Below are 21,926 nucleotides of genomic sequence, written 5' to 3'. Positions count from 1 at the left end.
AAGAGAACAGAGAGAGACATCCAATCTCGGAGGAGAAGACATCAGTATGTACTGTTACTAACCTCACAGTAACCATGCATGCATATATGTGCGACATATCGAATACTCACTGATGACCGGGTAACGATCCCGAACGCGCTCGAGGAGGTTGAAGCCATCGAACCCATCTCCTTCGCCACCATGCACGACGGTCATGATGATGTCGAAGTGGAAGCCCTCGCCGTTCTCCTCCACCTCTTTCAGCGCTTCTCTTGGCGACGCTTTCGCCGTCACTGCATGACACAAACACGTATGTACAAGGTGATCCAGATCTCACAAGAACAGGTAGAAGAGACATGCAAAACTGAGGCGAGCTGATCTAAGATGGCCGCCAAGGTACCTTTGTAGCCGCACCTGTCGAGGATTTGCGTCAAGTCCTCGAGGTCGTTCGGGTCGTCCTCCACCACGAGGACCCTCATCCCCGCGGGGAAATCCTGGGGCAAAGTGTCCCTGCTGACACCAGAAGGTAAGGCATTGCCGTTCTCCATAGCACGCACGCACCTTGCGCTCTTCAGAAGGTCTTTCCCCTTTTCGAGAAAAAAAGAAGGTACTGCTGGTGATAGAAAGAGAGTGGAGAAGGCCTGACGATACAGCCGCAAGCCTCTTTTTTCCTCACGAAACAGAGTAGAGTAATGCACTAAGATTTGCCATATATAACTTAATTAATGCAGTACATTAAAACTATATATAATGTATTAATACTAGTAGCCTTTCCAATTAATAGAGTATATTAAAGACAGATTATTCCAATCGTACCATTAACAGTTGCTTAATTAATGTAGTGCATTAAAACTCAATATAATGTATTAATGCTCCATATAATGTATTAGAACTCTATATAATGCAGTAACCTTCCAAATTAATGTAGTATGTCAAAGGTAGAGGATTCCAATCGTGTAATCGGATGCCTCGACTGCTCCACACGTGTATTACCCCCGCGGGCCCCATACGAAGCACTCCCCCTTGCCTTAACATTTATCTGTTTGTCTTCGCTAACGTTATAAACTTGGTCAAACTTTTTTTGCAGGGTAAACTTGGTCAAACTTAAAAGGATGTCTTAGCACAAATCTAGAATTTCAATTGATTTCGAACATAAGGAGTCTTATTTTAGTTTAAGATTTTTCCCTTTTAAATTTCCTCAGTTTTTGAATATGTTTTCTCAACTTTTGTTTTCTAATTACCCGAGTTCTTCCCAAGAGAGCCCCTATTTTACTATGATTTATGAGTTCCATATTATTTTGCAATTTTATATGCAGACTGCACTGCCATGTGCGGATGTGTTAGGCTAGTCATAGTGGGAGTAACTTAGGTAGTAACAAAGCACACTTCGAGGAATTTTTGCTTATGTGGCAAGTAGTTAATGAGAAGTGGTAACATAATATGTTACTGTAACATAGCGCTTCCCAAGACAAGATGAGTCTACAAGCTATTAAATGAAACCACCTATGACACTAGTACTATGTTACTTTGCACTATGAAGCTAGTAACTTAGACTAGTGTAATATGCATGACACTAGTATAAGTTATTCCCCACTATGACCAGCCTGATATAATCTGAACTCATAGCTAGCCACCCTTCCAAAAAACAAAAGAAAACCGCGATGAAAATAAATAGGAGGCCCACTTTTGAACAAATGGTATTTATTGATTGGATTCTATAGGAAAAAAATTCCTGCGTTTTATTTAATACATAACCCCACAAAAAACAAAAAAAGTATCAATATAAATTATTCCTTCAGAATGTATGAATATCTGATATGTATATACTTCTTTGTGTAGTAGTGATAACATGATCGGCCAACTCAACAGCGAGTACAACAATGGAGCAGCCGAGATGCTAAAGGCCCTCACTCTATCTTGTCTTGCTGACACATTCATAAATTTTCCAAAAAATAAATCCTCATACATACATGTGTATGTCCATGTGTAGTGTCTTTTTGTCGTGTAGTGTATAACTGGGAAATCGAAATAAATAGCCATCCTGTGTAGTGTATAACTGGCAAATTTCCTGATACCTGTAGTGGCGCGCGCGCACACACACACAACCCTGGTACAACTTGTCATCAAGTTATTAAGGAGACATGTATTTGATACTTCCACTCTAACTCATGGTGCACATGAGTGCACCATAGAGAAATGACGGTGCGCTCCAAGATAGCGATGACAATGCGATCGTCCACCATGCCATCCTCTGCCTTGCCCAAAAGAATGAAAGAGGTTGACCACGTGCTTGAGGGTCTTCAGTCAAAAAGAGATGGTGCCATGAAGCCCCCTGATCTTAGAAGCAGGCACCCTCATCTGAAAGAAGGCCTCGGATGTCTTATTCATAGGGTGATGACTATAACAAGCCATGAACACGACATCAAGATGGTGCTTCTTGCACACCGACGTCTTCCGTGTGCTAGAGGGATGAAAATCCCCGGTCACCGGCTTAGCATTGTCGATTTTGAGCTCACTCTAGCATTTGTGACGGCAGCCAACTCTTGCACCACTTGCAGCTAACATGGGCGGTGTTTGGATTAAGGTCTAAGGACTAGAAAGGGCGAATACAGCTATAAAATAATTATATCCTGATTTTAGGGTAGGAAGTTTTTAGCACAAGACAACAAGGACAACACAAGCATAAGTACAAACAAGCATCTAGTTATAGAACATGATAGGATCTCAAGTGACCCCTAACCATCTAGGATGCACTCACCAGCAAGAGTAACAAGCAACGAAAAGTCACTTGATAAGAACTCCCAGAATGATCTTCAATCAAAAATTCTCTCAAGAATCAAAGGGGTCACTCTCACAAGAATAGGAATTTCAAGAAAGAGATGAACTAGAGATGTAGGTATGCAAGAAAGGGGAGTTTTTGGCCTTGGAAGAATCGAAGAAGTGAACATGGAACCACCCAGAACTTCTTTTCTTCTTTTCTCACCTTGGATTTATCTTCCTATATGTCTTAAGTGTGATGGAGTGGACTGGCTTGCAGAGGTGGACTGCGTGAGTGAAATGACTAAGGGTGGAAAGGAATGGTTGCAACCATGGATGGGTATGATAGGCTATTTATGGATAAGTTCCAAAATATAAATGTTACTGCAAAAAATAAGTAACCCTGCTTGGAAGGACTGGTAGTAAGTTATGGAACAACCAAGAAAATTCAAATAAATTTGAATGGCCACATCAATGTTCAGGTACCAATGAATGAATAAGTGGTGGTTTCGACTGAAAAAGGTAACACATTTTCGACAAAGGCAGAACGACTCGGAAAGTACCATGTAAAACCAATTGCTTGGTAGTACCATAGTAGAGGGAGTACTTCTTAGAATAAGCATCTACAGAAAAGAGCAGCTCAGAAGTTTTGGTTGAAAACGAAGCGAAAAGAGCAGCCCGGAAGTTTAGGAACCTTTCCATGAAGGTTCCACATATTTTTCTGGGCGACGTTTCTTTTGGTTTTGCATGCATGATTTTTCTTGTTTTTCTCATTTTTCTTCTTATTTTTTCTTTTAATTTGATTTTTTATCTTGTTATTTGATTTTCTTTTTCTTTTTATCAAATGCATGAAGAAAGTTCAAAATTAAAAACTTTTTTGAACTTAGAAAACTTTTCAAAAATTTAGTAACTTTTCCCAAATTTCATGAACTTTGTAAAATACAAGAACTTCTTTTCAAATTTTGTGATGTTTTTTCAAATTCATGAACTTTTTCCATTTGTGATTTTTTAAACCCATAAACTTTTTTCCAAATTTTATGAACTTTGTCAAATTTATAAACTTTTCAAATTTTGTGAACTTTTCAAAATATTGTGAACTTTTCAAAAAATTGTGAGCTTTCCAAATTTTGTGAACTTTTCGAAAAATCGAACGTCTAAATCTTGTTGGTGGCAAGATAGACACTAAATGGCAAGGAACAGTGGAAGAGGAAAAGCCCAACATAAACCAAAAAAATCCATGGGCTACATAGTGAGCCAAAGATCCCAATCATATCGGTGGATGTTCTTTACCATCAACACAGTAAAATCAGTGGAAAGATATGTGTCAACCAAAGCTAAATAATCTTACCACAAAGCATATATGCTCGCTCTATCTGAAATAGTAGTTGTCTATATATCTTCTAAAAAAACATATATAAATATGTATGAAATCTATCCGCACAAATGTGCGGGTCAAACTACAAGTTATTATTATTTTGGACAGCATGGGGGTGAATGATACCATGAAATATGAAGGACGGTCGGTGGTAAGGATGGCAATGGGTCAGGTTTGGATCGGGTTGAACAATATCAAATCTATATCCATATCCATGAAGACAGTCTTTGCTCGTCCATGGAAAACCAGTATTGCGCTAGCCAGGGGCTCGATGGTGCTACATCTCGCAACAGACAAGACATACCACCCGCAGACCTTTAGCACCGATCCAATTCCACACCTTAAGCGCCAGTTTTACAGACCTCCTTTTAAGTGCCTTTAGTGCCAGGTAGGAAACCTAGCCCTCACATGATGCTCGCCTATGCCTAGCCCAACAAAGGTGAATGGTCCCTCGCGTTGCTTGAATAGCTTGTCTCTTCAATCACTTGGTAGCTTATTTATTCAATCACTCAGGTCGATGGTTGATCGGCAGCCGTTAACCGGTCAGTTGTTGACCAGAAAACTGTTTTACCTTTGTGAAAAATAAATCTGAATATTTCAGAAAACAAAATGAAAAACATGGATTTGAAAAAAAGTTCATAGATTTGCAATAAAAAGTTCACGAGTAAGGAAAAAAGTTCACAGAATTCGAAAAACGTTCATAGATTTTGCAAAAGTTCACGAATTTGCACAAGTTCATCGATTTTGAAAAAATATCCACGAATTTGAAAAAAAAAGATCATCATTTTTTAAAAATAATCTTCAATTTTGCGTACTGGGAAAACAGTTTGCAAAGATTTCCAAAACCGGGAGCTTCCGCGAACAGAAGAAAGAAGAAATAAGAAAAAAGTAAGTAACTACTCACAACATGTGAGATGTCCTTGTTTCCTTTTTTGAGAATGTGAGGAATCTCGTCAGACACACCTCTTTTTGAAGGTTAATAGAAAAGATAAAGATGGTCTGGCTCGGCGCGAATGGGGTGTGCGCCAGTTTGCGGATAACACATTAACGGGCGCAGAAGGTGCCAAACAGGAGTTGGCCCAGTTTAATTGTATTTCACTAACGGGTGCACACCCCCTTCGACTGAGAGGGCCAACCCATTTAAGATTTCTGGTGTGTTTTCTTCTGCCTTTTTTTTCATTTTCTGTCTTTTCATTTTTTTTATGTTTTCTATAAGTATGGTTTTTTTTCAAAACCAAGAAGTTTCTTTAATTTTTGAGCTTTTTCTAAAACCACATGAACTTTTTTAGATTCATGAACTTTTTTTCAAAATTGGTGAACTTTTTTCAATAATCTAACATTTTAAACAAATCCTCAAACTTTCAAATCAGTGAACTGTTTTGTCAAATCAATGAAGTTTTTACAAATCCGTGATTAATATTTTTAAAATTCGTGAAGTTTTTCCAAATTCATGAACTTTTTTTGAAAAGCATTGAACTATTTAAAATCTTTGAACCTTTTTCCCAGTACGCGAACTTTTAAAAAAAATCATGAACATTTTTCCATAATCTCAAACTTTTTCAAATTCGTAAATTTTCTGAATTGGCAAACTTTTTCCCTTTTTTGCGGTTTCTTGGACTTATTGATTTTTTCTGAAGAACCAATTGTTGACCAGTGAGCTGGTCAACTATGGACTGGTCAACCATTGGCTGAGCGAAGCAGATGCGCCCTCACGAGCCATCGCTCGCCCGTCTGCTGGGCCGGCCAATTTTTGCTTGCGCATGGGTACCAGATCCCCTAACCTGCACAGAAGGAGCCGATTAGGATGACACTTCTTTAGGACATCCCCTCTTTTTTGCTTTTCTTTTTATTGGAGGATCATTGTCTACTAAGAGCTTCTCTAGCGGATTCTAAAAATAAAGTATCCAGCCGAGTAAAGCTTAGTGGATTATTTTAACTTCACTAAATTTTGAGTAGACCTAGTCGATCTCCTAAATTTAGTGGAGTGATTTATTTTTGGCGAAATTCACTTTTTTTTCTCACCGAAATGTACTCCACGACATTTCTTGATACATCAAAGTACATAATTCACCAATTCTTCGCTAAAAAAATAAAACAAAAAACTAGAACCACAGTTAGAAATTTTAATAGAATCCAACTTTCATAACTGCACCCACTAGTTGAATTAATATATTTTTTCTACATCTTCATTTTGAACATTATTGATTTTCTCAAATCCTTCTCGAACTTGCACACTTCTTTCTTATTCGCTTCCACACAATTCGACATTGCGTCGTCTCGACTCATCTCTAATCTCTACTCTAGCCGGTCGACATTCCGCGAAATCTGCCGCGACTGCAGGTGGTATATCCAGTATCAGTCGGATTTACAAGCCGCCTACAAGGAGATGGACGAGACGGCGGATAAGGTGTTTGGCAAGAGCGACGGCGAGGAGGATCTCGCCAGCTCCGCCACGGCCGCGCCTCGCTACCACATCCGCGGGGGCCGCCAGTAGCGAGGAAGAGTAGTGCATGATAGGCCGCCACCGCTCTAGTCCCAAGAAGGCCATCACTTCTTCCCTCCTGCTGAAGCTATGCTAGCTTGGCAGCCTATTCGTCATCGGCCGACTAGCCGCTCCGGCTGCGGAGGCAGAGCTGGAGACTGTCGAGGCGGAGCTGCAGACTGCAAAGGGAGAGCTGGAGACTGCGAAGGCGGAGCTGGAGCTTCATTTCACGGTACTCACATTTTCGAACGGACGTCGGCGATCATTTAGATTAGGTTTAGAGTCGGGTTAGCTAAAATATGTCCGAATGTAATGAATTTCGTCTGGTTTACATGAAAACTAGCCGGTTTCCATGAACTTTGTTCGATTTGTTCAAATCTTGTTTGAATTATATGTGGATAGCGTTGAATGACCGGCTTCTGCAACCATGTCCGCGGACCAGTTCCCTCTCCATGTAGCAATGCGGAAGAAAATTTAAGAGTCAGCAGCGTTGGAGATGCCGCAAGTCAGACGGCCAGCCCGTGCATGCGTGTAGATATATTGATTTTCTTGGTTAGTTTTCTATTGACCTCGCCGCGTGTCCACCAGTACCCCCGAAGAGCACTTAGGGCCTGGGCTGCACTTGGCCAGCTAGCGATGTCAGTCCTCCGCCTAGCCATCGGCCACCAGCAAGGCTAGCTGGCTTGAACGGTGAACGGATGAACGGCAGAGGACAGCACGGGATCCGCGGCCGTAAGCGGTAGCTTGCGACGGGCCGATCGAAGGCGACGTACGACGGTGAAATCATATCTTCCTGGTAAAAGCCGCGTCGGGTGCAACAAACAGCAACCTCCGGACGGGTTCTGTCCGCTTGCAAGGATTCGATAAACCCCAAGAGAATCTTACGACTGTTTTGGACGTGCCCCCGGAGGTGTATCGATGGAGTTGGAGCGAGCTCAGCCCAACAGGTACGGTTCTGTCCGCTTGCAAGGATGTTCCCTTGCCCCGTCCATCGCCGTCTGGAATTAAACCAACCGTGTGCATGCCTTCCTCGTCAGATGACCCGTCGCCGGGGGTCTCGTGTAGTATACCCGTCCTACTTCTTTTTTTGATATAGCTTACCACTCATGCCGACACGTACACCGCTTGTTTCGATTTCGAATGCCGACACGTACCTTTTTTTTATATAGCTTACCAGTCTTCTCTACGTGCTTTGGATCGAATGTCAGCGAGGAGAGGAACTATGAACTAGCCGATTCAACTTGTTGTTTTTTTCTCTATATATAAAGAACTAGCTTTTTTATGGGATACATTGTGTCAAGTGTCAACGAGTATGTTAAATGGGGTACAATTGTTGTAATTTTCTTAAATGGATTCACTAAGAAAAGTCTGACGAGGGCGCGCGCATTAGTTGTACACATGGTCTATGGTACGTACGTACGTACGTTTGCGAGAAACTACGTGCCTAGTCGGTAATAATCGGTCCGGTCGTAAGATGAGCGGCCATGGCCAGACCTCGCCGCGTTCGTGTTCCCCCGCAGCAACTCCACGACTGACCGCCACTCGATCGTTCGTTCCCCTGGCCGTGACCCCGCGACCGCGACGTCCGTCTCCGGCCAGCCAGCTAGCTGGCATGCACCGACGGCGGAGCACCGCACCGCTAGCTCGAGGAGAGGACTCGGTCTACATAAACTACATGTACGCTATGCGTCCAGGCTGACGAGAAGTCTCCGTGGTCATGCCATCAATTGTTCTCTGCTCCTGGATATACACGAATTGATTGAGCTTATGAGCAATTTGTATGCTGTTGAGTGGTTCCACGATATATGGTCATTATTTCATTTTTGCCAAAGAATGCACACCTGAAGAGCACGCATGGTTTCATTTGTTGTAGCCCAAATACTCGTCTCAAATATCAGAACGGTTTTGCTATTTTATCAGGTGATCGATAATAACTAGTATTTTTTTAGAGAATCAAGACCAAAACTGTACGCTCTGCCCCTAGCTGCATGCTGTTTGTCCCATGCACTTGGCCTCACCATATGACTCTGTTTCCAAGCTATAAACAGTAAACACTTGCATGCATGCATGCACGCTGCAAAATGAGTTCCTAATGGGACCGTTACGTGCTCTTCGAATCTCAACATAAAGTATTACTCCCTCTGTCTTAAAATTCTTGTCTTAGATTTATCTAGATACGGATATATCTAAAATGTGAATAGATACATCCGTATGTAGAATTTTGGGACGGAGGAAGTACAATTTAAGGTCGCCGGGAGGGAGCTCGGGCTCAGCTGAACGGAAGGAGATTCAAGCAGACAGGACTTTGTTCGAGGATCGAGCTCTGCTCAGCTGAGCACCGGCCTCCTCTGTTTCCGCGGCTGCGTGCGGCGGAGAGCGGGCAGGGGACGCACTTGCCTCTTCCGCGAGTTTGACGCTTGTTGATCGGAGACTGATATGCGTCTAAATTATATAGACCTGCTTCTTTTAGGGTAAACCCAGTTTTTATTCATCAAAAACCACGTGTTGTGGGATACATCTAGGGTCATGGGGTTGGCCATACCAGGCATGACGCCCCAGCCCAAAAAAAAAAAGGAATACTTGGCTAAACTATGTGCTTTCAGATTGGATGCACGATGTTCAAAGACAAAATTACATTGAAGTAAATCTGCTCGGTTTCTAATTTCACTAATGACTGCTCCATAGCTGCCTTTGCTACCATGTTTGATGTCGGTGATCACCTGTTTTGCGTCTGAAGAAATAACAAAGTGTTGAAGATATAAATATATACCAGACATGACTGCTCCATAGCTGCCTTGGTAACCACGTGTTTGATGTCGGTGATCACCATTTGGATGGATGGTTAAATATAAATTCTCCAAAATAAATAAAATCAGAGAGTCTGTAAAATTTTCTTTTATAAAAAGCTCCTCGAATGTCACTTGATCACCAAACTTTGCAATCATCTATAACACTTTTCATAATCACTCTTACAAAGTTTAAGATTTTTTCGAAATGTTTTGCTATGTTTTCTTGTGTGGGTCTAGCGTGGGTGCACTGAGGTGGGGTTCACCAGTTCAGCCACTACTTTCTCTTAGTTCATTTGGCACCTAGCCTTCATGATTCACTACAATTAATCTAAAACGGGGCATTTTATAAAAGTGCAAAACTACACTTTATATAGAGGATCTAATGAAATGAAACTAATTTGATGTTATAAATGTTGAGTCTTTTTATAACAAAAATTCAAACTTAAAAAAGTCCAATCTAGAATTTCAATTTATTTGGAACATAAGTAGTGTTATTTTAGTTTCATATTTGCCATTTTAAATTTCATCTGTTTTATTTTGCTATTTTTTGTTGGTGGCTTATCAAGCTAGCCGCTTGTAATTTTGTTAGTCTTTGAATATGTGTTCTCCAATTTTTTTTTCTAATTAGCCAAGTTCTTCTCAAGAGAGCCCATGCTTTACTATGATTTATGAGTTTCATATTGTTTCGCAAATTTACATGCCCACTGCACTGCCATGTGCAGACATGTTGTGCCCATCGTTATATCATGTAAACTCTTAGCCATCCTTTGCCGGAAAAAAAATCTTTTTCTGCAATAAAAAAACTCTTAGCCCCACTTTTGAATAAATGATATTTATTGATTGGAGTTTTTAGGATGAGAACTCCTATAAAAATATTGACACAACCCCCACAAAAAACAAAAAAAATACAAATAAGTCCTTCGGAGTGTAGGAATATCTCATATGTATACCTCTTTGTGTAGTAGTGATGATATGATCGACCGACTCAAAGGCAGGTACAGCGATGGAGCATGGTCGGTGCTAAAGTCCATCACTCTATCATATCTTGCTCACCCAACCATGACTTTTCCCAAAAATAAATCATCGTGCATATATGTGTTTTTCCATGAATAGTGTCTTTTTTTAACATATGTATAGTATTTTTTTTGTCATGTACGGTGTAACCAAGGAAAAATCGAAATAAATAGTCATACCATGTGGAACCTCCTATATGTCTCTGTTTGCAACACAGTATGCCAAACAATCTTTAACCTTTGGTTTTTCCGATTTCTTATTTAGATATGTAGAAAAATGAAGTCAAATTTATCTATTATTAAAAGGTGAATATTTTTAAAATGCAACATTTTTTAAAGAAAATTAACACTTAAAACTTTGAAAAAAAATCAGAGAAAAATAGATAGAAGAGAAAAAAAGACGAAAATAACGAACAGAAGTTTTTTTCTTTTAGGGGGATAACGAACAGAAGTAACACCACAAGTAAAAACAGAGATATCAATTGGGCCGCCACTTGGGTGGGACCAACGACACATTGGGGCGCCACTCTAGCATTTTAGCAGCAGCACCATTGCCTCGAAAAAAAAGCGGCGGCCGCAGGGCAGCATCAACGGCAAACTGCGTGTGAGTTTTCCAATATTGTTCTCCTAGATTTCTGGTAGTATTTCTTTTTCTCTTCGAGTTTTGTTCTCCTAAATTCCTTTTTCTCTCTCTCTCTCCCAATTCCGTTATCAATGCGGGTAAAATGACGTTATCCTGATTTATTGTAATTTTCCCATGGTTTTGTTTTTAGCGTGCTGCCTTTTTATCTACGCGCACAGTCAGCGTCATGAGCTTAGTAATCACCGTACTCAGCAGTAGTAAATTAGTCGAGGCGGACGGCGAGTGTGCACGCTCTATATACACTCCATCCGTGCGTACGTGCCCCCGGCCATGACAGCACGAAGACCGCTCATTCGCTCGTCCACGTTGGCCGTGAGCCCGCGACCGCGACGTCCGGCCGTCTCCGGCCAGCCAGGCTAGCTGGCGCTAGCCGATCGACGGCGGAGGGCAGCACGGGGTCCAATCCTGGCCATCCGCCCGCGCGTCCCCACTTGGTAGCTAGGGACTGGAAGACGGCGACGTGCGGCGGAGCGGCGGTGAAATCATGCATGCCCCTACCTTCCAGGTAAAAGACGTGTCGAGTGCAACAAGCAGCAACGTCTCCGTCGAACAAAGAAAAATATGCTTACGGAGTACTCCCTCCGTTCCTAAATATAAATCTTTCTAGAGATTTCAATATAAACTACATACGAAGCAAAATGAATGAATCTATACTCTAAACAATGTCTGTATACATCTGTATGTAGTTCATATTGAAATCGCTAGAAAGACTTATATTTAGGAACGGAGGGAGTACGTAGTATAGAATGCATGCATGAATGTACTCGATAAACCCTAAAATTATCATGGTTTAAAAAATTGAGTAAATAGCGGCAGGAGAGTCAGGTAGATAGAGGAGAGATTCGCAAAAAGAAAAAGAAAAAAGGTAGATAGAGGAGAGGACCTTCTTTATTTTAACGAGATGATGACCTGGTCTGTTTATACATGCGTCCAGCTCGGCGAGAAGTCTCCACGCCAGCACGTTGACGTGGTCTGTTGAGGAGGTCGGGCAAGCAATGCGTCACCGCCCAGGGCCAGGGGGGCGTCTCGCACGCCACGCTGGTGGGACGGCTGGGATGTGCACACGTGTCGCAACGGACGGGCGGATGTCGCCGGGTTCAAGGGTTTTGCTTCGCGCCGCGGCAGATGACGCTCGCACGACCAGGCACAGTATCCAGTTGGGCGGGTTTGACATTCGCGGGAAAATATGCTCCGCCCAGGTTGACCTGCTCCCCTATCCTACGTAACACCAAGCCTTGACAAATTGGTCCTACTCCTACTAGATGGTAAACGAAATGTTTTCTTTTTTTTTTTTACATCCGGTAAACGAAATGGTTAATGCCCGACCTTTGTTTAATTTCGCAGAGGCATGATAGAGAAACACCTCTTTCCCTGCACTTTTAACTTAGGTGCAGGGCATGGTTTCACTTTGCTACAATCTAAAAATTGTCTCATCTTAGAAAAGCTCAAATACATGTCTCATATGAGTAGAAGATCACAGAGGCTTCCACCTTGGTTTGACGCTAGCAACATGACTATGACAGAGCTTGAGCATGATTCAAGAGGAGGCCCGTGACTTGAAGGAAAACAAATTCATAAGGAAGGAGTGAATATGCTTTGATTCAAACACTAGTTAGACCTATAATACAATATGTTCTGCGATGGAGGGCAACAATCAAGGAGGGGTCATGGTCATGGTTGCCTGCACTAAGCTCTGCCACTCATAGGTTTGTCAGTGACTCCCGTCAGTTCCCGCGCAAAAAAAAAGTTACTCCTGTAAGTTCTAGACTACTACAAATGGAAGGTTTGTATGTGTGAGTCATTGTGAGTGGAATATGTTGAAAATACTAACACGAGCTTCCGAAGGTGATGTTTGAACAAAGCATCCATGTTGGTCGCACTAGAAAAGCACATATGAAAACGAGAGTGGACGATCTGCACACGGGGGCATCTGCACACGCTTTTTAAAAATGTACTTTTTACGCGTTTTGTAATGTTCAAAAATTCTAAAAAATATATGCATAATGTTGGCAAAGGTATGTCCACGGCACAAAGTTTTGTGTAAAAAAGTATTTTTGTTTTGTCTCAGTAAAAAACACATATTTTACTGCTTTTAAATAGCGTTTCACGGCACAAAATTTTCTCTTTTTGCACAGGCTACAGAAAAAGTTGTTTTTCTGTGAAACTTTCTGCACACACATAGAATATGGAGATGTCCGCGCGCACCTTTTTTCAGAATTTTTTGACATTGTAAAATATGTTTTCCAAAGTGGGTTCATATGTACCCGGGTTCATCCATGCACTTCTCATATGAAAACGGTTTTGTTATCGCCGGATGACTGAGAAGTAACTATTCTCAAGTCATTCCAGTCAAGGTTTCATGGGAGCGCAAAAAGGGTGACAAAATCTTGATATAACAGCTGTTAGCACATATCTTTTTTTTTTGCGGGTGAGCTGTTAGCACATATCAAAAACAAACAATTTCTAAATCAACCAAGACATCATCCACCGGACCTCCATATAAGAAGCACAAATAAGACACCCCAAAGTTTGAGTTAAATCCATAAGACCACCACAACAATGTCGTCATTAGTAAAAAAAACTATAACTTTATGTGCTCGTCGCAAAATGCACCGACCGCAACGGTAAATATTGACATAAAGCACTAAACGTAGCTTACCCTCTCCTTGTATCGTTTTTTGTTCTAACGAACTAACCTCATCAAACGCCAATGGGAGCCGCCAGTCAAAGAATTTTTTTTTCTTGACGAAGAGCAGCTAAGCTGCTTTCATTATATGAAGGGAGAATAAATGTTACAAAGATACATGACATAGCTTAAAATGGAAGAAAACGGATACAAAATATTTGTCTAATTAATTAATTAAGCAGAAGAGATTGGAGAACAAAAGGGAATAGAAAATCAACAAAAAGGAATAGAAAATCTTAATGTGACAGCTGTAAGCAGTAAGCCCACTGAGACACACGACAGTGCCACGTAAAAAGTATGTAAAATGTATATAAAAGAACATGCTAACGTTTAGACGCTGAGTTTGGAGACAAGCATTCCTGGTCTTGGAGCATCATTGTTTACGGCTCCTTGGAGGGTTGTGGGCCTTGTGGCCGTTAGCTCGAGCATTTGGCAGTTGTGCAACGGCTTATGTTGGTACTATACTTTTAAAAAATATTTGAATTTATGTGTACTACTGAAACTGCTGAAATATTTTGGCCGAAAGGTAAATATTTCAGTATCCACTGGAATTCAATGAATTTCATTAAAATCTCACTGGAAGTGAAAACCATAGCCATGACTCGAATGAAAACAAATTCAGAAGGAAGGAGGGGCTATACTCTGATTCAAACAGTAGTTAGACCTCCAATACAACATGTTTATCAATGGACGTCAACAATTTAGGAGTGTCATGGTCATGTTGGCCCGCACTTAAGCTCCGCCACGGATAGGTTTGTCAGTGATTCCCGTCAGTTCCAGGCTACTATAAACGGAAGGTGTGTATGTGCGAATCATCGTGAATGGAATATGTTGAAAATGCTAACACGAGCTTCCGAAAGATGATGTTTGAACAAAGCATCCATGTTGGTGTGACATCGGTTTTTTTAGGAGAGGGACATATGCATTTCCTTTTCGATCAAGGAACCACATCGCACTATTTATTGCTAAAGTTGGTCGTACCAGAAAGCACATATGAAAACGGTTTTGCTATCGCCAGACGATTGAGAAGTAACTATTCTCAAGTCATTCCGGTCAAGGTTTCATGGAAGCACAAAAAGGATGAGAAAATCTTGATATAACATTTGTTAGCTCAAATTTTGAACAAACAAATTCTAAATTGACCGAAACACCATGCACCGGACCGCCATATACGAAACACAAATAAGACACCCCGGATTTTGAGTTAAATTCATAAAATCACCAGAACTATGTCCTCATTAGTAAAAAATAACATCACTATGTGTGCTCGTCGTAGAATGCACCGAACACAATGATAAAATTCACCCTTGTACCTTCAAACTGGTGGGACGTATCATTTTTTTCTCTCGCGATGGGAGCCGTCCTTCAGAGTTTTTGTTTTGTTTTGACGAAGAGCAGCTGATGAAGGGAGAATAAATGTTAGACATAGCTTAACATGGAGAAGAAAAAAACTTAGGCTAATCCTGGAAGCACTAGTAGCAGTGAGTAGAATCTCACGGTAGCTTCCACCTCGGTCAGTGTTTCATGGGACACAAAAGGGAAGAGGAAAATCTTAATCTGACAGCTGTAAGCAGTGAGCCCACTGAGACAAAAGGCAATGCCACATTCCTGATACAAAAGAACATGCTACGTTTAGACGTTGAGTTCGGAGACAACCATTCCTGGGGTCCTGGTCCTGGAGCATCATTGTTTACGGCTCCTCGGAGGGTTGTGGCCGTTAGCTGGAGCATTTGGCAGTTGTGCAACGGTTTATGTTGGTACTATATTTGTCTAGCTATAGGGGAATCGAAACCACTTGTGTATATAACCAAAACGGGAGGAAACGAGACAAGGGGAAGATCCCAAGGCAATGCACAGTTGCACACCCTGTGTCCCTGTCCCGGAGTGTGTGCTGTGTGTGTCCCATGCATTTGGTCCCTCCCCATATGTTGCACCAGCTTGTCCTTTCCGTGTCATGCATTGCATCTGCACCTCGGGGTCTCATATTCTCATGTTTTCTCAAAAGAGGGCCTCATATGCTACAATGCATCTTGTAGGGCAAGGACCTACTAATACAGGAAGATTAATTTTCTCTGAAATCAAATTAAATTGAATTGGATGAAATCAGGGTACTTTATGGAGCCAAATCACTGGGATCACACAGATGCAGATAATATCCATCAAGGGAAATAAATATGCAAAACATAGACCAAAAGGTGGAGGAAAAGTGTCAAGAGGAAGATCCCAGGCATGTATGTATGTGTGATAATTATTACACCCTGTCCCCTAAGTGCTCTGTGTGTCCCATGTATTTGACCTCATCTTTCCATCCAATGTAGTTGGCCACCAAGCTTGTCCTTTCTGTGTCACTCTGCCCTGCTATGCCCTGCACCTCTCATGTATATGTTCATCTCCTATGCTCAGTGCCGGCTTTCAATAATCACGATACACATACATACATACATACATGTAGTGCACTCATCCCATCTGCAATGGTGTTTATAGAGTTTCTAGTGAGGCAAGAAGTACCGAAAGAGAGCCTGGTTTTCTCAAATCAATTTTTTTTATGAATTCTAAAATCGAATTAGACTGGATGAAATCCAAAAATACCAAAATGAACCTGGGTCTAGACCAGACCTAGTTAAAAATAAATTTAGAAAAGGGTCTAACAGTTCTGAAACTTTTTTGTGACAATTACCGTATAGTGTTATTATTCAAATTTTGTATGTTGTACTTTGGTTTTTTCCGCCCTAAGAACATTGAAGTCATTTTTTCGCGGAACTTCGTATATGAGTATAACACTCGATCATGTTTGCCCAAAAAGGTTTCAGAATTGTTTGATTATTTTTAAATCAAAATGGGTGCGCCCAGAACCATATCCCAAAAATCCACACCGGGATGAAATCAGGATAATTCATGAAACCAAATCAGTGAGATCACACGGATAATATTCATTAAGGGAATCAATCTGGCAAACATAAAAATGGGTTAAGAAAAGGGAGGAGGAAACGGGGCCGGGAGTGGGGATTGGGTGGGCTTGGGGTGTCGCAGTCCTACGTTTCGGGTGTCCGGACTGCCGCAAACCTCTCCCCTACTTTGTTTTCAATTTGCGGGAGAAAATGTGTCTGGACCGCCCACGGACAGATACAGACTCGCGTTGGATGGCTTCCGCGGTCCAGACAACTCGGTCCAGACGGATGCAGGCGGTTTGCGGGTCCGCCTTAAGATGCCCTAATGCACAGTTGCACTTGCACACCCTGTGACCCTATCTCGTGGTGCTGTGTGTGTCCCATGCATTTGGCCTCAATCCGTTCCCATCAGATGTTTGCACCAGCTCGTCCTTTCCGCGTCACTCTGCCATGTCATTCGTTGCACCTCACGCTCACGGTCTCATATCTTCATTTTTCTTTCTTTCAAACAGAGGCTCCCATATCTCCATCTCCTCTGCTCACGACTGGTTTCAGGCTACATACACATAAACTCATCTCATGTGCAATGTGCCAACGTACTTCTGAATGCGGACAGAGGCAGAGAGTCTTTTTTTTCTATCTTGAACCAAATTAATTTTGATGAAATGAGGGTGCTTTATGGAACCAAATCGCTGGGATCATACGGACAATATTCATCAAGGGAATAAATCTGGCAAACGTAAACCAAAGTGGAGGGAAAGGGACAAGAGAGAGACATCAGGCATGTGTGTGTGTGTGTGATAATTATAACACCATGTCCCCTAAGCGCTGTGTGTGTCCCATGTATTTGGCCTCATCTTTCCATCCAATGTAGTTGGGCACTCTGCCCTGCTATGTCCTGCACCTCTCATGTACAGTATATCTTCAAGAATCACGATACACACACATACATATATGTCTTGCACTCATCCCATCTGCAATGGTGTTTATGGAGTTCCTAGAGAGGCAAGAGCTGCCAAAAGAGAGCATGGTTTTCTCGAATCAAATTAGGCCGGATGAAATCGAAAAATACCCAAATGAACCTGAGTCTAGACCGAACAAAGTTCGAAAATAAAATTTAAAAAGGTCTAACAGTTCTGAAACTTTTTTTGTCACTGTATTATACTCACGTGTAAAGTTGCAAAGAAATGATTTATGTGGTCTTCTGTTCGAAAAACACAAACAAAATCGGTTCTATATATAAGTTATTATCCAAAATTTTGTAGGTTGTAGTTTTGTTTTTCCGCCCATAAGAACATTACTTTTTTTTAGCGAAACTACGTATGTGAGTACTCCCTCCATCGATATATACATGGCCTAATGTGTGTTTTTGAGATTGCCTTTGACTATTGATAAGATTAATAGTATATGAGAGTATAATGTGAAAACTATACCATTAGAAGCTTCTTTCACGTACGAAATTGACGGTATGCTCTGTGTAACTTGCATGTCATATATTATTGCCCTAACATGTAGTTAAAGTTAGCCTAAAAACATACATTAGGCCCTATATAGATGGATAGTGGGAGTATATAAAGTTGCAGAATTGTTTGATTAATAAAAATGTTATATATAGGGTGCGCCCAGAACCACATCCCAAAAATCCGCACAGGATAATTTATATGAACCATTCAGCATGGATGGTGAGCTATCTCAAAAAGAATAATTTATATGAAACATAATCAGCAAGATCATACAGATAATGCTCATTAAGGGAATAAATCTGGCAAACATAAATATGGGTTAAGAAAATAAAAGGGAGGAGAAAATGTGGGAGAGGAGTACACCAGGTCCATCCAGTAGTGGCAGCCAACCAAGTCAGCCAACGAACCAGTCCACCATCCCCCAGAAGAACCCCGCCGCACCAGCACGCCACCCCTTCCGTCCCACTGACAGGACGGCCCATCCAGCACCTGGCCCCACATGTCATTGGGGTCGTGGGCAGTGAGGCTTGTATGCGGAGCTGCCCCTCCGCGGCCGTCTGCCTCGCAGTATATATGGCCGGCGCTCCGGCAGCGGTTCCCCACCATTCCCTCCCCTCCACTCCGACCAAGAAATCCACAGAGCCCGAGCCCAGGCCCGACCCAAAGCCCACCACGAGCCCGCTTCCGACGAGGATGGCTGCCGCAGAGACGCCGCCGCCGACCGGCGGGATGGGCTTCCTGGGGCTGCTCAGCTTCCGCCGCAGCGCCACCGCCGTCGCCTCCTTCGACCCGGCGCAGGACGACGAGCTGCTCGTCCTCGACGCCCTCCAGGCCCACGTCGCCGACCGCCTCGCCGCCCTCTCCACCTCCGCGCAGCAGGGACAGCAGGGGCCGGTGCTCTCGCTCGCGTTCCTCTCCAAGCTGCTCGACGCCGTGGTGTCCTCGGACGCCGCGTTCCGGGACGCCCTCGCCGTGGGCCCCGTGGGCGCCGCGCTCGCCAGGCCCCCCGCCGACCGCCTCGCCGCCGACCTGCTCGACCGCTCCGTCAAGGCGCTCGACGTGCTCAACGCGGTCTCCCTCGCGCTCGCCTCGCTCCGGGGCTCCCACCGCGCCGCGCTCACCGCGGCCTCCTGCCTCCTCGCCGCCGACGCGCCGCTGCTACACCGCGCGCAGTTCGCGCGCGCGCGCCGGGCCATCTCCAGGCTCTTCCCGGACTCCAGGGCCGCGCCGTCGACCCCGTGCAGCTCGCGCGCCGCCCGCGCTCTCTCCTTCAGCGTGTCGTCCAAGAACTGGTCCACGGGGCGCCACGTGCACGCCATGGCGGCGCACCTCGCGCCGCCGCCGCCGCAGGCCGCCACCGCCCCTGGCGCCGGGGGCGGGCTCGGGCTGGCACTCTACACCATGAGCTCCGTCCTCGTGTTCGCCATGTGGGCGCTCGTCGCCGCCGTGCCGTGCCAGGACAGGGCCTCCGCGGCCGCCCCCATCGCGCCGGCCAAACAGGCGCAGTGGGCGGCGCCCATGACGGCCCTCCAGGAGCGTATCATCGATGAGTCGAGGCGCAGGGACAAGAAGGGGTCGTCCTCCGGGGCGTCCTCGCCGGCGTCCGCGGGGCTCCTCGCCGAGATGCAGGCCGTGGAGCGCGCCGCGCGGGAGCTCAACAGCCTCCTCGAGGAGATCGCCGAGGAGGAAGACGAGGCCGTGGAGGTGGAGGCCCCGGCGTCCATCAGCGAGGAGCGCGCGGGGGACGTCGTGGAGCGCGCGGAGGCGCTGGCCGGCGCGTGCAGGGCGCTGGAGGACGGCCTCGCGCCGCTGGAGCGGCAGGTGCGCGCCGTGTTCCACCGCGTCGTGGCCAGCCGCGCCGAGGTCGTGCGCTGCATGGAGCACAGCGCGCGCAGCACCGCCGGGTCCGCCTCCGGCGCGGCGGCGCAGCAACCCCATTCCTTCTGAGCAGAGGACGGCTGATCAGGATTAAAAAATCCCTTCTTTCTCTGCTCAGCTGTACCATTCTTTGATTTGTATCACTACTTCCGGCACTCTCTCCGTGCCTGTGTGATCTTGTGTATGTAGATGTATGGCTTGGCTGTAAAAACTAACTTTTTTGGATTGATTTAGTGCTCTTCTTGATGCTCAAAAGCAGAGAAAAGAGAATGTGTCATGTGTTCTGTTGAAAGAGGAAAACAAGAAGAAGTCAAGGATTTGTCTCCCAAAAGAACCAAACAATAGGAAGAATGATTCAAAGATTGCAGAATTTGTCTTGGTTCCTTTTGTGTTTGCACTTTTTTTTCTGATCAGATGACCAAAGTTCCTCCTGGGATCAACAGACTTAATTTCATCTCTGCAACTTCCAATCATCAACCAATTCAAGATTCAGATGACCAAAGTTTGTGCTGCAAATCATTCAGCTGTTTGAGGAATCTGGACTCAGATGACCAAAAGTTTTGGGGTGCAACCTTGAGATGGTTGACAAGCAGGTTGACTCAGGACAGAGATGGATGAGTGAATCAAAGACAAAGATGGATCAAGTTGGTGGCCGGAAGTCCTTGGAGAAAAGAGGAGGCAATCAAAGGCATGGTTGACTCAACCCAAGCCAAGCCGGCCGGCCTGCAGCTACCAAACAGTGACAGACAGACAGAGATTTGAATGGCCAGAGATGTGCTGTGGCACTTTGTCCCTTTCTTTTGCCATACTATTCAACTCGGCTGACCTGTCTGTCCTCGATCGGCTCTATTCTATGACTAATCTCACAGCAATCCTAAAGCTGCACTGCCTCCTGAGTTAAGTATTGCTTACTGTATTATTCTTTCCTGAGAGAAATAGATAAAAATGTGCCTCTGTGCTTGCTTGCTAGCTGCTGCCACTTGTAGCCAGGAGACAGAGTCTCATTTTCATGTGCTAATTATATCCATATGGTCTCAATTTTGACTCCAGAGACGAAGGGATTTCATTGTGCTGGTATTTGACCCATGTACTGATGGCATGAGTTAGTCTCTGCACTTAGCTTCTTGTAAATGTTGATTATGTGCAATTAGACTTAAGCCAGTTAGCTAGGTCATAATTAATTAAATCGGCATGGAAATGCAAATCCATGGTATAACCGACCTGTGTGAATGACCTAGCCCATCATGATGAGGAAAGAGTACGCTTAACTCTGAATCCTCGACATGTTCAGTGTTCTATCATTATCATTAATCATGAGGCATTGAACCTTTGTCACGCATCTTTAATTTCATCACATTTTCTATGCTGCCAGCGGTGTACTGGACAGGACTGTACTGACACCATGGATCAGCAAAAGTCAGACACACCTGGCTATAGCAGCTGTCAAGGATAACATTCCCATTATAAGAATGTTATTCTTTTTGTGGTTTTTTCGGAGAGATTTTTTTCGTGAGCCGTAAGAAGATTTAAGAAAAAATTCTTTTAACAAATTCCGATAATGTGTACCCTAATTCGGAATTTTCAAATATATGACCCTGTCGCCCTTGTGTAGACCAAAGAGTAGGGACTCTTCGTTCTTTTCTTGGCCGAAGTGGTACTCTTCGTTTTCGAATTGGCCAAGAGCCCTCTTCGTTCTAGGTAAGGCCGAAGACATGCACTTCTGGGCCAAAGAGTAGGCTTCGCAGGCCAAGAGATGATCTTCGGCCCAGCCTCGACCGGAGAGCACTCTTCGTCCATCACGCGGCTGAAGATTGCTAAAGCTGGAAGATGTTCAGTAGTACTATTTGGCATATCTTCTGAATGATGAGAAAAATAGTAGTGTGGATCGTGTGTTAATTCTGCTAAAACCGCCTCTGCACCTACATGGATTTTCTATTATGGAGAAATTCTCGGTCCACATTATGCAACCGACT

General features: G+C 43.8%; 2 protein-coding genes across 2 annotated transcripts; one reads left to right on the top strand and one right to left on the bottom strand.

Annotated features, from left to right (window-relative positions):
* Positions 1–63: 63 nt before the first annotated feature.
* On the bottom strand, positions 64–18,681 carry LOC123142314 (uncharacterized). The gene is made up of 3 exons (XM_044561287.1): positions 18,439–18,681; positions 380–566; positions 64–272 (listed from the first exon to the last, which is right to left on the bottom strand). Exons 1-3 carry the CDS (start codon positions 18,679–18,681, stop codon positions 64–66), a joined length of 639 nt encoding a protein of 212 aa, XP_044417222.1.
* Positions 18,682–18,690: 9 nt separating this feature from the next.
* On the top strand, positions 18,691–20,182 carry LOC123140760 (protein ROH1). The gene has a single exon (XM_044560046.1). It carries the CDS (start codon positions 18,769–18,771, stop codon positions 20,020–20,022), a length of 1,254 nt encoding a protein of 417 aa, XP_044415981.1. The 5' UTR covers positions 18,691–18,768; the 3' UTR covers positions 20,023–20,182.
* The last annotated feature ends 1,744 nt before the right edge of the window (positions 20,183–21,926 follow it).

Source organism: Triticum aestivum, chromosome 6D, assembly GCF_018294505.1.
Source record: "Triticum aestivum cultivar Chinese Spring chromosome 6D, IWGSC CS RefSeq v2.1, whole genome shotgun sequence".
NCBI lineage: Eukaryota > Viridiplantae > Streptophyta > Magnoliopsida > Poales > Poaceae > Triticum > Triticum aestivum.
The sequence above is the reverse complement of the archived record's forward strand: the minus strand, read 5'-3'. Positions and strand labels throughout refer to the sequence as shown.